Source organism: Xiphophorus couchianus, chromosome 11 (genome assembly GCF_001444195.1).
Source record: "Xiphophorus couchianus chromosome 11, X_couchianus-1.0, whole genome shotgun sequence".
Taxonomy (NCBI): Eukaryota; Metazoa; Chordata; class Actinopteri; order Cyprinodontiformes; family Poeciliidae; genus Xiphophorus; species Xiphophorus couchianus.
Genome location: NC_040238.1, coordinates 17,003,467 through 17,021,350, shown reverse-complemented (window position 1 = coordinate 17,021,350; position 17,884 = coordinate 17,003,467). Strand labels below are relative to the sequence as shown.

Below are 17,884 nucleotides of genomic sequence, written 5' to 3'. Positions count from 1 at the left end.
ATGTTACCTTAGTTAGGATTTGTTGAACTTTCTGTTAGATGCTGTCTGACACTTTTTTTTTTCAATGTTTTAATATAGTTTTGTTTTGCTTTAATAAAAAATAAGTTGAGTGAGAGATTTATGCAATACACAATCAAAGACTCCTCTCCAAAGGAAGTGAGTTCCAGAGTCTGGGGGACAGTGAATAAAAAGCTCTGTCTCTCTTTTGTTTTCAGCTTTGTATAGGGCACTGTCAGCAGGCTCTGATTATTAAAGAGCCTTTGCGCACCTGCCAGGAAAGTATGGATGCGGACGTCCTCTTGTGTAACCTAATGCTTGGCCATGGAGAGCTGTCAGAGTCAATATAGGACCTCAAAGGTGCACTCCGAAACAAAGTGGGAGCCAATGGAGTTCACTATTTACTGTTTGGCCTCCGCATGCTTTGGAAGAATTTTGGCCCTCTTTTCTTTGCAACGCTGCCAAGGACGTTGCAATCATGGAAGAAGGTGTTCTGATCAGACTGAAAACTTCAGCATAAATGCAAAACGCAAAGTGTTTTAGGAAAATTAACAAATAATCCGGGGATGCTTTTCTTCAGCAGAAACAAAGTGGAGCAGAGTTGATGGAAAGGTAGATTAATTAAATACAGGCAGTCTTAGGAGAAAACCTCTGAGAGGCTGCAAAAGGTCAGGTATTATGCTGGATGTTGACCTTTCAGCAGGGCAGTGACACTAAAAAGCTAAATGTTTTAGATCAAAGTGTGGTCATGTGTCAGAATAATTCAATCAAAATCAATTCAGACTTCTATTGAGAATCTGTAACAAAACTTAGAAATCGATCATCTCCATCCAGTCTGACTGAGCTTGAGTCATATATGAAGCCGGCAAAATGATGCAAATACCTGTGAAGGCTGTAAAAGATATTTTATGAAAAGTTAAAGTGGGTGTGAATGCTTATATTGTTTAAAAATATGAAATGCAAATTTTATATTTTCTTTCCTATTTGTTTCACTGATATTGTACAGTCATAACCTATTACATTCTGCACAAAAAGAATGATATAAAAGTTGCAAAAAGCTATAGTGAGTTGATATCTCCATGACTAACCCCATTAAGTTAAAATAAAAGGCTTCACATTGTAATCTCTAAGGTCAGGAAGGATTAAAGAGGCACAGCAAACTTTTTCAACCAGATTAGGATCTGAATAGATTTTAAAAATCAGGCATCTGATCATATTTCTGTGTGCTCACAATGTTCTGCAATCTCCACGGCTTTAAATCCCCACATTTAAAGATAAACTCTAACATAGTTTCTTTATCTTCATGGATGAACCATTTCTGAATTATGTGTTTCATTTTAATAATAGACTAAGCAAGCTTATACAAGCGAAAGAGGAGGAGAAACTGTTAAGTGGATCCGTGAGAATGTAATGCGAGATGTTTTTCATGAATGGATGCAGGACAGAGATCAGTTTTCGTTACCTGGCAAGGGCAAGCAGAGACTCAAAGGTAAGGTTAATAGCTCTACAAGGTTTCAGTCTACAGCTGATATCCATATGACATTATACAAGTTACATTAAATAAAATGAGAAAGAAAACAACCATTGTTTCTTTTAATCCACTCTAAAGACACAATGTGCTCTTAATGTTAAAAAGTGTTTATGCACCCAATGTAAATCTGAAACTGTTTCAATTTAAGGAGGGGATTTTCCAGTCAAATCCTATTTGGGATGTTTAGAAATTGGAATTTTAGGAATTATTAGAAACTGAAAACCGTCGTTTTGAGCTGGAACACATACATTGTTTACGTTCTGGGATTTAATACTAAACTATTCATGAACCCAAATCCTGTTTTAGCATAGCTAATACAGCTAAAAGCTCAAAATAACTCACGTCTGACCATGAAGGTGACCTACACCTGAAAGGAAATTCATCCTGTGTTAGTTGGGATCCAGTTCACTGCAGAGAGGGATTTAGAAACTCCCAATACCTTATCAGTGCTTTGCTGCTTCTGTCCTACTTTAATTTTGTACCTATAAATAAACCAGGTATGTTTTCATGAATCGTGTTTATTATCATTCATAAACTACTCAAGTCTCACTTACAATTTAATTGCCATTATTATCTACACACAGTTTCTATTTTTATTCCTTGTTTTGGCCTTTGGCTCAACATTTTGTTTAACACATTTGTTATGGAAAACCAGAATTTAGAGAACCCATAATTTCAATAATTTTCAGATCTCTTCTGTGGTTAAGTGATGGAATAATTGAAAACTTGGCAAGATGAGGCCAAATGAAAAACATATTTTACGAGTATTGGATTTTGCCAATACTCATAAAAGTAGTGATCATGTAATTAAATTGGTTGGAAACACCTCAGGAGACAGTAACACATTCAACTTCATAAATGACATTTCAGATTGTGTCTTAATCTGAAATTATACCGCCTTAATCTGAAATTGGAAAGTAAAAGCATTAGTCTTAAAATTGAGAGGAAGGGAGTCTTCCTTATTTTAATGTCATTTTACAGATTCAGGACAGGAAAAAAAAAAATTCCTAGAGATTTAATGGGAAAAACATCCAGTGTAAAAATGCTGAACCTCATGTAAAACTGACTTTTTATTTAAACAAACAAACATGTATAATATGAATTGAGCATAACTTAACCATTTTCAAAAGCACACATATAGTATTTTGTGACAGAGTCTTGGAGATAAGTTTGCATGTTGTAAAAATAAAAACACACTTTTAATGTTTTGGGGAAATAAACATTCATCTCAGCATGTTGTCAATTGCTTGTAAAGGCTAAATGACACTGAGTGGTAAAGGACTGTGAAAAAGCTAATAGTGACATAATTACACATTTTGCACAGGTGACATTCAGACATATATCTTTCTTTTTTCTGGCTTCCTATATTCCTTCATCTTCTGCAGCTGTGGAAAAGTTAACTAAAAAATAAATCCCAGTCACTACCTAAACAAACAAACCATTTCTTAAAATAAATTGCTCATACATTGATAAAATGCCTTGGTGTGACAAATCAAACTGCCTACAGTCTATAAAAATAATACGGGATTTAATAATACCCAAATGATTTAGATTTATACAGTTATGATCTTGCAGCTGGTGCAAACGGCGGTAAAAGGCTCATTACGTTACTGCAGTGGGAGATGCTTGCCTGCGGCCAGAGAAGATGATGCTTTTGGTTCTGCTGAAGTTGTACCTGGAAAAAACAGCGTAATATTTCTACAATTCCCTATGAACATTCAAGACTTTGCTTTCCTGTCCTGCTTTTATAGTGTGATGACATTTAGGCTCTATCCTTAGATTGATCAAAAATGTGTTTGATATGACTTTTTCTTGCCTGATCCAGTAGAGTTCTCTAACCCACCATCTGAGTCAGCAACCACCTCATCCTCTGGGAAGTTAATATTTTCTCTGGATTGGCTGTGCTGCCTGGAATAGCAAGAAAAAAACAAATAAAATGTCTTTACAGAGAATCAGGCAATTAACTAAAGGTGCCTTATTTGTCTAGAGATAATACTCACGAGCCAAAAAGCATTGTATGTAGTCCTGAGGAAAGAAAGCAAAAACTGTTAATATAGCACAACACATTTTACTGTCTTTATATCAAAACGACATTTCAGAATTTTATTTCAAGGCTTCTACTGCCTTAAAACAACTCCAGCCCCAAAAATGTTACGGGGTTTGTGCAAATGATATTTGTGCATTTTTTTTAATGAGCATCTTGTTTGCATTGGGTAGTTATAAACAGAGAAACCATCAATTGTTTACAAAGAAATTGGAGGTTCGAGATATTGCATTAGCAATGAGCTTCCTGTGTGCAACACATGCTGTTAGCAGAACATGTTCAATATATTAGGTCAGAACAAATGTCTGATAAAACAGTAAATCAGTATAAAAATAAAACCAAATGTCTTTACTTAACGCACTATTTTCGCATTTTACATCAAAATCACTGTTGGCAGATAGCCTCTAGCTTCCACTTCCTGTATAGCTAATCATTAGTTTATTTGCTAATAAACGCCCAGTTCTAATGTGACAATAGTTAAAACATTTCTAAAGTAATGCTTGCATATACTGCTTTAAATTTTTTAGGACTTGAGTTTTTAAAGACAGTAAAAGCCTGCTTTGGTCTTGGTCCCAATGTCACTTGCCATGAGCTTTAGCCAGCGCTACAAACATATCTGGGTTTATACTAAACTAAAATGCAAACAGAGTTCTTGAGGACAAAATATATGCAGCCTATAACTTTTTCAAAGAGCCTTTAATGTGGGGGACTTACGAGGATTGCTATCCCGGTTACGTATGATGAACACAAGCAGCAGCACAGTAGGAATGGCTGCAAAGAGCATCCCACCAACAGCTGCTCCAACCACAGCAGGGTACATGTTGTCACGCAGCTCCACTGCAAAAACATCACAGTTGCACAAAGATTAAATATAAAACGCTTTTTCTCAGTGAAAAAAACTTCACAGCTGTATCTGTGTCACCAAGTTTCTTTTCAGTAGAATCACCTCATCACTCTGAAAGTACAGTATATTACCAATACCCCATTATGGCCAATAACTCTAAATTATTTCCTGTTTAAATTAGAATTTATGTGAATTATCTGGTACTAAGATCTGCCTTCTACACCAATCATAAAGTGGTTTCATCCTCATTATTCCATCACAATAAACAAAACAATTCTGCAATTATTAAAAAAACAGAAACTTAAAAGGATGTATTGGAAAAAACAATAAAATAATGTGAAGGGGAAGCAAGTGAAAGATGTAACGTGTATGTCATCGTTTCCAGAGGTGGGGCAGAGTACCAGAAAATGTACTCAAGTAAGAGCAGCATTAATTTTTACTCAAGAAATCCAAGAAATTATTCAAGTAAAAGTAAAAAATATTTGGTAAAAAAGTCTACTTAAGTACTGAGTAACTGATCAAATTATCACTCATTTAATATATAACATCACATAATCAGATGGACGAAAATATAAAGCTAAGAAGAAATTCTGGTATTTCAAGGATGAAAATGCCAGCAACTCATTTAAGTAACAAAAATGACAATCAGGCAAAATAAAAAAAAAATCCAAATCAGTTTCTTTATTCTTCATTCAGTGAAGTTACTCACAGAAAATTCAAAATTTTACTCAAGAGATACTTCAAAATAAAATTACTCAAGTAAAAGTAAAAAGTAATTGTTTTCAAATAAGTTATTCAAGTAACTGTACCTACATTTACTAGATCCTGAGAAAATATGTTTGGCCCTCAAAGATGACCAGGCTTTCTAAATTTTCTCTTTGTTACCTGGAGTCCTGGCTACAGACGGGTGTCCGATGGTGCGGTGGTTGATGGGTGTTATGCGGAACTGGTAGGTAACGGTCGGAGTCAGTCCTCGAACTGTGTGACTCCTGCTGCCTGGATCCTGGATGACGATACGGTACCAGTCTTGGGAGGCAATCCTCTCCTCCATCTGCAGCTGTGAAATATTGCTGCTCCGTCTCTTGTTTGGTCGCTCAGACACCCATCGCTGCTCCAGGTGGAAACCAGTCCATCCTCCAGTCTCCTCCGTACCGTCGACCTGCCACTCCAGCTCCACCTCGTTACGCTGTCGGCTGTTGTACGTCGCTCTGATCAGGGTTGCATTGGGTGGCATGGGGTATTCTGATGCAGAGGCAAAGCAAAAAGAAATGTGCCCTCAAAACTGGTCTAGTAATATCTATTACGAAATTTAGACAATCCAAAGAGATTCCTACTTTTGACCACCAGAGTGACGTTGATCTCAGCGCCTCCCACTGCGTTTGAAGTGGAGCATCTGTACTCTCCGCTGTCCTGCGTCTCGTCGGTTTCTCTCACAGTCAGGTTGGCCCAGGCAGACGTTTGCAGCAGCATGTACTTCGACGTGTCTCGGACATCCACGCCCTGGTTGTTGAACCAGGTGATGTCATTGGCTGGAAGGTAATTGGCTCTCAGATTGCAGGTGAGCTGAACGTCACTCCCCTCGTACACAGAGATGACTCTGCGCTGCGTCAACAACACCGGGGCCTCTAAAAATGAAAGATATTAAGTAATTTTTAAAAACAAAAATCCCGTCTGCTGTTTACTGTTTTGTACAGTGATCGTTAGGACTGACCCAGTGTGAGCCTACAACTCTTTGCTTCCACCAGAAGTGGGTGTTTAGCGTAGCAGGTGTACGGTTTCCCACTTCGGGCCGTCCCATAACGCAGGACCAGGATGTTGGAGTTTTCTTGTCCTCCTTTGCTTTGGCCCCCTGGTCCTTCCCACCACACTAGGGCCTTTGGGGCCCCTCCATCCCAGGAGCAGGACAGCATCAGGTATTGCTGAGTGTTTGTGACGTAGGCAAAACACACCGGTTCTGCAGGAGGAATGTCTGTAAGGTGAAAAAAGTAAGGTCTTAATTTTAACAACAACTTTTCAGTGTTGATTATTTATTTTTATGTGTGAACCTACATGTACGCGTGCTGCATTCTGCTTGCTGTTTTCTGGCAGGATGAGCACCAATGCAAGTGAACAAGCTGTTGTTAGGAATCCTGCCTTCAGACGGCAGCAAGATGGCAGCACTGTTTTGCAGATTCGTTTGCAGTTCTGTTTCCTCCTGTTCCGCCTTCATTACATCCCCAGTCCAGCGAAGGGATGGGGAAGGGAGTCCACCGGACCATGAGCAGAGAAGACTAAGAGACGTATGATTCTGAGCCGCTTCCATAGAACAGGAGGGGGAGCCAACTGGAGGGTCTGTGGGAATTTAGTATAGATCAGTAAATTGATGAGTGAGTCAGAAAAAACATCATGTTCAGTTGAGTGGATGGTTTAGTTTTTATTTATTTTTTACCAACTATATGAGATCTATGTCATGAATGTGTTTAAAATGATCAAAAATCCCTTTATGGGGAATAAAGGGAATGAAAATGAATTAGATAAGTACATCAGATGGGGAGGTAAAATTGGGAGTATGAACTCTATGGCACTATATTTGCACTTTACCTCTCACTATTCATGGACAGATGCAACTCCATATACAGCATCATTTTGAAGTACTGGGTTCAGATCTTATTTGGTAGGCAGAGATCACTTTGTGTCATTTCCCAATTATAAATGTGAATTAATAAATTTAATCTGAAGTTCGACAAGGCTCTATTTTCAGACCACTGTTAAATAGCAAGTTTTATAACATATATTATCATATGTATTCTGATGACTTTTGAATTTTGGGCTTTATATGTTTGTGTCTCCATCACCACAGTTTTTTTACAGTTAATAATGAAAGTAGGTACATTAAGCTAACGAGTGGGATGGTAGGAATTTCTTAGCTTAATGTAGAAAGGACAGAGGTAAGTAGATTCATAGAGGTTAACTTTGGTGTTGGTACCGTCTCAGATTTAAATTTTAGTTTCAGCAGAAAGTGTGTAATTAAATCAGGCTACTACCATCCTTACAAAAATTCCTAGAATAAAGGGTTTCCTTTCAATAAACTGTTCTAAGGAAGTACACAAAGTGAAAACAGAAACCAGCTACACTAAACAGGAGTAAATAAAAACAGCCAAAGCCTCACTTTGACTACGTTCACACTGCAGCATGAAGTGACCCAATTCCGATTTGTTGTCAATCAGATTTTTATTTTTTTTTTTGTTGCCGTTGTCATTCACATTTCCTATTATATGCGACCAGTATCTGTTCTCCAGTGGGTAATGCAAACGACCTGAAAGTGTCTCGCATGCGCAGTAGAGGGCACAATAACGTCACACATGGAGCGCGCGCTCAGTAGTGTTTGCGGAAGTAAACGTGGATGCTAACTACGGAGCATAGCTTACAATTTTTAACTTAAAAATTTGAAGTTGTTGTCCGACCAGAGCCAGCATATTAACAACGTAATCCTCATTATAATCCGTCATGGTTGTTGTTTTTCTTCCCGCTTGTACGGAATAGGGATGTTTGTCGAGTATCAATGAAGTTCAGATCGGATGAATGCCACCTGACCGTTAGGATTCAGGTCACTTTTGAAAAGATCAGATGCGCATGTGTCGGATATCCAGGTAGCCTGGGTTGCATTCGGGAAAAACAAAATCCAACCTGTGTTGTTCAGACTGCCATGAAAAGATGAGATACAGGTCGCATTAAGGCAAACAAATCAGAATTGGGTCACTCCAGGCTGCTCAGAATTGTTACCACGGTTTTCATTTATGTGAATGCTGGTTCAGTGTCAGAGGTCACACTCACAGTAGACAATGAGGCTGACGGTTTTCCTGGAGCGCGTGTTCAGGTGTGAGTTTTGTGCCAAGCAGGTGTAGTCACCAGTTTGCACACGGAGGACCTTGGCAATGGTGTACTGTGGGCCGGTGAACAACTGGGAGTTGTTGTAGAACCAGATGTACTGACTGGCTGGATTGGACTGGGCTTGACATGACAAAGAAACCGGCTCAGTTTCCAGAGCTGAGAATCCTCGATCTGTTATACTGTATGAAGTCACGTCAATCTGAGGAACATCTGGGCCAACTGAGAACAAAAAGAGCATGAACACAGTCAAGAGCTTAACGCTGTGCTGAATATAGTAAATTAGCTTAAAAAAAAAGCACTAGATAATAAAGATATGTGAAACTTGTGGGTAACTGTTATCTAAAGGTTAGCCATATGACATTTACTAAGCAGCATTTTGTAGAACTTTACATTTTCAGATTTTACATGATAACTTGATTTTGTTCTGTCAGGATCTGCTCTGTGTTACGCAATTACTTATGAGAGCTTCTTTGTCAGAACTTAGTAGGTACATTTACTTTGTTGTAATTTTTATGGAACTTACTGTTTACTTCCAATTAAAGTTTTCTAAAAGTATTAGGTTAAAAAAATATATATATATTTGGAAAGATTATAAGCTGCTAACATGTTAATATAATTTACAATTACTTACAGATAATGTCCAAAAACACCCAGTCAGAGTTTTCAGTGTTGAGGAAGTTGCTGCCTACACAGCGGTACCGGCCACTGTGGCTCCGGTTGACGTTGCTCATGGTGATAATGCTGCTGTTGCTGCCCTGAGCAAATGTTGTGATGCTGCCTCTTTCAATTTCACGCTGCCACACATACTGGATGGGCTCAGTCCCATTTTCCACGTTGCACTGCATCTTTACCGTCGCTCCTTCCACTGGGAGTGTGTCTCTTACCAGGACAGATGGTTTACTAACAGGGACTGTGAAAAAACAAATCCAGCAACAAATCAGTCAAAGGCTCACCTTTATGTGAATATTTTATGTAGACTCGGTTGCCTTTCAAAATATTGCACATAACAAGAGTAAAACAGTGGTTATACGTTTGTTTATAGGTCAGGTTTTGCCTTAGTTTTCAAACTAAAATTTATGACAAACAGGTTATGAAATGTTATTTAAATGGAATAAGTAAAAAATCATCATTTGTATTTTTATGTCTTACCAGAAATTATATGGCCCTGTGGGAAAAAAATCCACACACTAACAATTTTACGTTGTATCAACACAAATTTAGCAACCATTTTCATCATCGTTAAACAAACATTAAATACTTGAATGTACAAATTGGCAAGCACATTAAGTGCCAGTCTTAAGGTGGCAATGCAACTTTAAATGCTCTGACTTTTTTATGCTTTACACTGTTGCAGTTGCTAGTGTTTTACAATTAAATTGAAGTGATTGGTTCTTCTAAATTCATGTATATAAATGAGAATTTATGGCGTTTCGCTTCACATAACAAGCGCTGTGTTTTTGACAATACAGAGATACATAAAAACTAGACTTCATCAGCAAAATATCTCTAATTCCCAAATCATTTATGCCGTTTGTGACCATGAGCACTGACCCAGTGTAAGTCCACAGGTTTTTGTTTGAGTCACAAGCGGGTGTTTAGCAGCGCATACGTAGGCCTTCCCAAACTGAAAGGCGCTGTAACGAACAATCAGAACGCTGGAGCTCTCTTCTCCGTCTTTGCCCTGACCACCTGGACCTTTCCACCACAGCAACGCTGTCGGGAACCCTCCACCCCAGGAGCAGGACAGCACCAGAAACTGTTTGTCATCCGTCACATTGGCGAAACACACAGGCTCTGCAAAGGGGGCATCTAGAGCAGAGGGAGTAAAACATGACTGAACGACTTTCTTTCTCTCATTCATCATTTTTATTGAGCTTTCTGGACTCACATGTGACTGTGCTGCAATTCATCTGTTGTTTTTGAGCAGGATGGGAGCCATGACAGGTGAACAAGCTGCTGTTAGCAGTTAAACCTCCAGAGGGCAGCAAAACGTGTGCACCCATTGGATTTATTTGTTGTCCTGCAGGGATCAGGTCTCCAGTCCAGTGAAGGGACGGGGAGGGGAATCCACCGGGCCAGACGCAGAGCAGCTTCAGTGAGGTGTGATTCAGAGCCGGCTGCACGGAGCAGACGGGGGAGCCGTCAGGTGGATCTGCAGGGATTAAATATGTACAGTAAGAAGTGAGTCACTGGGGAGGGAAGTGCTCTAAACATTTGTTCAGATTCACTAACGTAGCTTATGTAGATCATTTAATAATTTCCAGCTGTAGGTTGTCAGAACAGCAACTATCTACATGATCCCATATTCTCGACTGCCTGCATGGGTTAAAGAGCATTTAAATGTTTTATGTGGCAATAACTAGAAAGAAATTTACAAAATACTTCTGTGTGTAAAATAATTTTATTGAATCGTGATTGAAAATAAAGGAGCAGATGAATTTGTCACTAATAAGATCAATTGTTATAGGTATGACTTAGAAAATATTGCACACCAAATAGTGTCTTACAGTTTATATCAAATCTGTCATAATAAGAGAAAAATCTATTGAATCTGTGGGAACTAATATATAGAAATATATAACAATTTAATTCTTAAGATTTCATACTCGTCTGTGAAACTAGGAGAATCCTTTTCAATGATTTGTTGAAAGTTAAGAAGTTTTGAAGTGATTTTCTGTTAAATCCTTATAGGCAGTTAATATCTGCAGCAGATAACTGTATTAATGTCCTATCTGAGTGCAGATCTGGATTAAGTAAACCTTAAGACTGAAAGTAACAGTTTGTCCAAGTTGGCCCAAGACCAAAGTGAATTTTCATCATCTTAAAACAACAAAAAAATATTCAAGTTGCATTGCAATTTAGACATTTAAACTATTGTCATGTTTGCATTGTGCATTTATTTGCCTAGGAAATAGAGATGGGAGGTGGGAAGGCATCAATAATATTCATGATTGAAAATGTATTGAGAATGAAGAAAGCATTTGATAAAACTATTTGTGAGTGAAATGTATGAATCTGCATGAAGTGGTTAAATAAATAACTTATTAGGGATTTTTGTTATTATTCAAATCATCTTGGCGATAATAGAAAGATGCCAATGTACCTTCTTGCTTTGAGGACTGTTAGTTTTGTGATTGAAACTAGAAATAAGGTTTTGTATGAAAACTTAACCATCAGTAACATCAAATCAGAAGAAAACTTCAGATTGATCAAATTAAAATAAAGAAAATGTTCTGTTGAAATTGATAAAAATGTGATATATTTCACTTTTGACTTGCCTGATGTTGTACTATGACATATTTGGATCAAGGAGCCTGCAGGGATGCAGCACAGAAAGAGGAATGGTCTGAATTTTAAAGTCCCACTTACAGTAAACTGTCAGGGTGATGGTTTTCCTGGACTGCGTGTTCAGGTAGGAGTTTTGTCCCACACAGGTGTAGCCACCAGTGTGCAGACGGAGAATCTTTGTGATGATGAGTTGCGGTCCAGAGTACACTTCAGAGTCATTGTGGAACCAGACGTACTGACCGGCTGGATTGGACTGGACTCGGCATGTCAGTGAAACTGTCTCATTTTCTAGCGCAGCGTAGCCCCGCTGTACAACACTGGATGGAGCCACGTCTATCTGAGGAACATCTGGACCAACTGAGCAGAAATAACATGAACATTGTCTAGATCAATGCTGTCAATCATCTATCTTTAGAATGGGGCAGCTGTTAAGTTGGCAATGGCTCATTAATCACCCAAAGATGCTTTTTTTCCCTTTGGGGTAACACTTTATTTGATGGGTTGCGAATAAAACTGTCATGACGTCGTCATAAATATGACATAACGCCCGTCATGAACATGAGTAAGTCTTCATGAATATTTATGACTCTTGTCATAAAGTGTCATTCGGTAAATCGTGACACTTTTAATACAAAGTTGACATTATTCAAAATGTCTTTGTTATGACAACTTGTCATTAACCAAGAAATCATGATCTGACATAAATTTGTTATAAACGTATTACTGATTAAACTTTAGCTTTAATAACATAAAGCTACATAATTTTTAAAGTTTAATCAGTAGCCTAATAATTTTATAACAAATTTATGTCAGCTCATAATTTCTTGGTTAATGTCAAGTTGTCAAAACGAAGCAGTGCATAATATTAAGGTGGAAGGAAAATTAGACATTTTCTTTTTTTGCAATCAAATATCTGAAAAGTGAAATGTGCATTTGTAAACAGTTGATCTCATGTGGGACCACCATTTTCTGCATTTACAGCTGCAGGTTCACACAGTTTTAACTTGTGAAGTGTTTTTGTCTTTCTTGAAGGTGAACCCAGTCACAAATCTTTTTGCAGCCTCCATTAGGTTTCCTTCCATGACTGTCCTGTTTTTAGTTCGTTCTGACTAGTTTTTCTGTCCCTGCTGAAGAAAAGCCTCCATTTCTCTGAGGCCTTAACAAGGTAGCCTCATTTATGCTAATATCAAATTATATAGAGGGTAGCTATTAATTAAGTTGTGTAGTGCAAAGCAAATAAGGCAAATTTTGAATATTTAACACAAAATGCAGAGCACAGGGAATTAATTTAGTGGATCCTTTACTACTTACACGTGACGTTGAGCCATAACTTTTCTGAGTTCTCTCTGTTGACGGCGTTTCCTGCAGCGCAGCGGTACCAGCCAGTCTGGTTACGGACAATGTCTGTGATATTAATGAAGCTGGTGTTGCCCTGTGCAAACGTTGTGAAGTTTTTATTATACAGTTGATGCTGCCACATGTAATGTATTGGCTTAGTCCCATTTTCAGTGTTGCAGTGCATCCAGATAGAAGATCCTTCCTTCGGGGACGCGTTGCTCATCAGGAGGAACGGCTTACTAACGGAGACTACAAAGAAAAGGAATCGCAGATGTAGGGAGACAGAAGATAATATAGTGTTCACTAAATGAAGTGTTTTTATTCATGGTGTGTGTGAAACTAGAAATTGCATTACTGAGCTATTCTACATTCACTCAAGGATTCTGACACCTGGGATCAGGTTGGCATTTCCAATCAGGTTGGCTGGATTGGCTGCTTAAGCTTCTTTTAACTCTGTCATGCAACCTGCTTTGTATACTGCGTTCAAATCTTGACAGGTACATGAGAAGCAGCAGCTTAAACAGAATCCATTCAATTTTATGATGTTCAAAGCATCATAAAATTGCTTTGAACATTTTGAACACTCCTGCTTAGTGTATGAAGCAGGAGAATAACTTTTTCTGCATTTTTGCTGGAAAAATGTAAGTTTAGTCTGTGTCTTCAGTAAGAAAGGTGTTCAGAACCAAATGATAAATGATTTATTTAAGCATCAGACTGGTACTAATTACGACCAAATGCTTGTTCTTGAGTGATGAATTTTAGGGACAAAAGCAATCTTATGGTTTTTGTTGTTTTTTTAAAGACAATTAGCATGTTGCATGTAATGAAACCATAAAATCTTTTTACAAAAAGATAACTGTCGCTTAATTTATGCATTGCAGGTGTCTCTGCACATTTCCAAATTCATTGGAAGTAATAATTGATTGTTCTGTACAGCGAAGATGAGCACTGACCTAGTGTGATTCTGCAGGTCTTTGCTGCAGTCAGAAGTGGGTGTTTGGCATAGCAGGTGTAGGGTTTCCCACTGTGGGCAGTCCCATAAGGAAGGACCAGGATGTTTGAGTGTTCTTGTGCGTCCTTGCTTTGGTTTCCTGGTCCTTCCCACCACAGCAGTGCTTTGGGTAGCCCTCCATTCCAGGCGCAGGACACCATCAAATACTGCCTATCATTGGTCACGTTGGTGAAACACAGCGGTTCTGAGGGAGGGATATCTGGTGTGAAGAAAAAAACAGGTGAAATGTGCAAGTTTTCTGTCCAGTTAGTTATGAGAGATTTAATGTTCTTATTCTGGTTCTCACAGGTATGCGTGTTGCACTCTGTAGGTTGTCGTAGAGCAGGATGGGAGCCGACGCATGTGAACAAGCTGCTGTTACGATTCAGCTTCTCAGACGGGAGCATCATGACGTTGGTAGTTAGACGAGGTTGTTGCCCTGTGTCGACCTGTTTTTGTCCTGCCTGTGTTGGGTCTCCGGTCCAGTTGAGGGACGGGGAGGGAAATCCTCCGAGCCAGGAGCAGAGGAGCCTGAGAGCAGTGTGGTTGAGTGCAGACTCCACAGAGCACATGGGGGAGCCATCTGGAGGGTCTGCAGGACCAAAAAACGTGTGTTATCAATAAATTTGCAATGAATTAGAGCTTAAATTAAGATGTTTGTGTGTATGGTTATATTTTTCAGGATGTTGGAAATGAAATTTTCTAACATGGAAGAACTCGAGACTGACAACAAAGATTAATGTGGGAAAGTGATGATTAAATTAAATGTTCCGGTCAAAGGTCACACTCACAGTAAACAGTCAGGCTGAGGGTTTTACTGGACTGGGTGTGGAGGTGGGAGTTCTGGGCCATGCAGGTGTAGTTGCCAGTGTGGCTTCGGAGGATCTTGTTGATAGTGAGGAGTGGTCTTGTGTACATTTTTGAATCATTGTAAAACCAGATGTACTGACTGCCTGGATTGGACTGGGCTTCACAGTACATGGAAACAGTCTCATTCTCCAGAGCGGAGTATCCATGCTTTGTTATACGGAATGGAATCACATTTATCTGAGGTTCATCCGGACCATCTGAAGACAAACAATATGAGCAGAGTGTCAAAATGTAGGTCAGAGATCGACAGCCTACTCAGAACAAAGATGCTTTATTTTTATTTTAAAAAACCGTCACAGTAGAGAAAAAGTTAAAGTGGAGCAACAAACAGGAGGAAAGCATTTTGATGCAATTTTATTTTTTTATCTGCATCTAATCTGCACCTAATAGGAAAATCCAAAGTACTTACATGTGACATTTATCAACAATCGGTCAGAGGTCTCGTTGTTGACGGCATTGCTGACTTCACAGTGGTACCAGCCAGTGTAGTTTCTGCTGATTCTGGTCACAGTGATGATGCTGCTGTTCTGTGATAAGTCAGAAATGTTTTTATTGAGAGTTTCATGTTGCCACTTGTACTGAAGCGGTTCAGAACCATTTTCAACACTGCAGTTCATCCACATTGAAGATCCTTCGATTGGAGATGCTTCACTCATCACGAGATACGGCTTACTGACAGGAACTGTGTCGGAAACATAATCACAGAAGGCAGTGATGTTTTAGAAGTGCAACACTGTCAATTTAATTTTTAAGTTTTATACAGTTGTAACCTGAATTTTCCATTTCTAAATAACTTGTAGGAAACATCATCAATGGATTTGGAGCAGCTAGCTTGACGTTTCTCCTTTTGTTTAGTACTCATGTGTCAGTGCTTGTAGTTTAATGTGTTGGTATCAGACATTGTGCCTTTGGTGCTAACTCTGTGTTTTTTGCCAATGGGAACACTAGACACACAAATCTAAAGATCTTACTGTCTAAACCTTTTTGGAAAAATGTAGCAGGTGGATTGCTGAAATTAATCATGATTTTGTTCAAAATCATTCACCTGATCAAATCTGTTATTACAAATTGACTACAATCTACTTGAATGCTCCTGAAAAGGCTCATGTCATGACAAGGTCCCTTTGTTAAAATGTTTATATGCTAGCACTGCCTACGCTAAACAACCCAAACTGATTTCACATGGAATGACCCATTGAGCGCTACCAGAACCGGGTCTTCATTGCTTGATTGTGTTTGATGACGTCAACTTAAACCTTTCAATACCCTCAGCGGGGAAACGTGAAACTGGTTTCTTGTTGGAAGGGGCATTTGTACTACGAGTTGCCTTTGCTTAGACAGTGATTGGGATAAATGGCTGCCATGTTTTTTTCTGAAGCTCGAGGTTTACCAGAAAAGACGTTGGAGATCAGGGGTTCTGATTGCCATTTTAGCTCTTAATCTCAAAAGCTAATCTCAAGTATTGTTCCTGGAATTTGTTCAAGTTTTCCCAGGTTGGGGGTTCAAAATGTGTGATTTTTACTAAATGCGGTTTTCATCTGTCACCTCTGTTGCATACTTTGTCTGTTCTCAGAGGTTATCCCAGTGTTCAACTATGACATCCCTTTATTGTAATAGGGTACCCTTCTAACCATAGTCATACCTACAGGTGGGACTCTTACCTTGGACAGTCAGATGTACGTAGTAGTAGTAAACTATAGGCTCATGTTCAATGTCATAGAAAGCCTGACAAGTGAACAAACCATGTGCAGCCAGAGGCAGATTCTCGATGCTTATTGATGCCGTGTTTGGGAGGATTGTCACTGGTCCGACCATCATAGCTAACTTCTGGATCCTCGGTCCTTTCCCCAAATCGTAGAGCACTGCTTTGATGCCATCAGTGCCTGGCTCAGTGAAGCTCCATATGTATAAATCAGGTAACGCTGCTCCACATTTGAGAACCACAGCTTTGTCCACCACCCCATACACACTGGCATCCTGATACACCACCTCTCCAGTGTGATTTATCTGAAGGGCTGAAGGAGAGAAATGACACCATGTTTTGTCGGTAAAATGTGTGTGTTTGTGTGAAGGAAACAAAGATGGAGGTGTCATGTGCCTTGCCTATGTTCAGCTGAAGCCAGGATTGATTACACATACACACACAAAGTTTTGTTTTACATATATATAAGCTTATATATAGGTTTGAGACTCTGTATATGCTAAATGTATTTAGCATTGCTTTTTGTTCCCTACACTAAAAATGTGTACCATGGTATTATTTTTCAGTCATGAGTAAACTAAATGAGAATAATATATGAACTTACACAAAACTGATCTATTGCAATTGTGAAATTACATGACAGAGACAGATATATAAATAGATAAAACCCTTACCGCATGTTGCTAAAACTAATAAACTTGTTGAAAGAAATACAAATTCCAGCTCTAGCACTCGGGCCACCATTGTAGCATGATGATTCTTAGTCCAGCAAGAAGTGTAATCTTAAAAATGGGAAAGACATTGAAGGTTGAAGCTTACAAACACCAAAAAGAAAATCCCCTTTCTAGTACATCCTTTTTGCACTAGAATTGTGTTTCTTTGTCTGTCTAGTCCAAATGATTCTTCATGATGGCTGAAGGCACAAGGACTAAATTTAAAAACTTGATTTTGCCTTGTCCAGTCTTGGTTTTTGTTTTCTCTGCCCGTCTTTCCTCCTTTCTTTTCCTTCAGGGTTAGGATAACACGGGGATCGCAAGCTCATCTATTATGCAAGACATTTGCATGGGTGAACGGCTCAGCCTTTCACACACACATACTCATGCATAAATGCACATACCTGCACATTACCTAACACAAGCAGGGCTGTTTTTGGTGAACATTCAAAGTTTTACCTGAATAATTTGGAATTTAAACTGGATCAAAACCTATTTCATAAAGGCATGCAAACATGAATTAAACATCTGAAAAGGCACATTCTTTAAGGATTCGTACCTAGTTTGACGCTTTTACACAGAACCCTCTGAAAGTCTTCCAAGATCTTTAAACCTTTAAAGGTTTAAAGACCTTGGAAGGTCGTTTTTTGAACGTCCAACCGTTCAAAAAAACCGTCTGTCGGCAAAAAAACTGAC

At 38.8% G+C, this 17,884-nt stretch overlaps 2 protein-coding genes across 2 annotated transcripts; both read right to left on the bottom strand.

Moving 5' to 3' along the window:
- Positions 1-2,466: 2,466 nt before the first annotated feature.
- On the bottom strand, positions 2,467-10,522 carry LOC114153254 (V-set and immunoglobulin domain-containing protein 10-like 2). Its single transcript, XM_028031651.1, has 11 exons — positions 10,175-10,522; positions 9,838-10,095; positions 8,918-9,196; positions 8,215-8,505; positions 6,466-6,747; positions 6,128-6,385; positions 5,751-6,041; positions 5,302-5,658; positions 4,287-4,409; positions 3,529-3,553; positions 2,467-3,436 (listed from the first exon to the last, which is right to left on the bottom strand). Exons 1-11 carry the CDS (start codon positions 10,287-10,289, stop codon positions 3,313-3,315), a joined length of 2,403 nt encoding a protein of 800 aa, XP_027887452.1. The 5' UTR covers positions 10,290-10,522; the 3' UTR covers positions 2,467-3,312.
- Positions 10,523-12,749: 2,227 nt separating this feature from the next.
- On the bottom strand, positions 12,750-15,451 carry LOC114153520 (V-set and immunoglobulin domain-containing protein 10-like 2). The gene is made up of 4 exons (XM_028032122.1): positions 14,695-15,451; positions 14,211-14,495; positions 13,866-14,123; positions 12,750-13,161 (listed from the first exon to the last, which is right to left on the bottom strand). Exons 1-4 carry the CDS (start codon positions 14,882-14,884, stop codon positions 12,878-12,880), a joined length of 1,017 nt encoding a protein of 338 aa, XP_027887923.1. The 5' UTR covers positions 14,885-15,451; the 3' UTR covers positions 12,750-12,877.
- Positions 15,452-17,884: the final 2,433 nt, after the last annotated feature.

Coding starts and splice junctions, on each gene's coding strand:
- LOC114153254 (XM_028031651.1), bottom strand. CDS start 10,289: ATGGGTGCACACGTTTTGCTGCCCTCTGGAGGTTTAACTGCTAACAGC. Junction 8,506..8,917: donor GGTGTTTTTGGACATTATCT/GTAAGTAATTGT, acceptor TTTTGTTCTCAG/TTGGCCCAGATGTTCCTCAG. Junction 4,410..5,301: donor GTCTGTAGCCAGGACTCCAG/GTAACAAAGAGA, acceptor ATGTTTTTGCAG/TGGAGCTGCGTGACAACATG.
- LOC114153520 (XM_028032122.1), bottom strand. CDS start 14,884: ATGTACTGTGAAGCCCAGTCCAATCCAGGCAGTCAGTACATCTGGTTT. Junction 14,124..14,210: donor AGAGTGCAACACGCATACCT/GTGAGAACCAGA, acceptor TCTTCACACCAG/ATATCCCTCCCTCAGAACCG. Junction 13,162..13,865: donor GACCTGCAGAATCACACTAG/GTCAGTGCTCAT, acceptor TTTTCTTTGTAG/TCTCCGTTAGTAAGCCGTTC.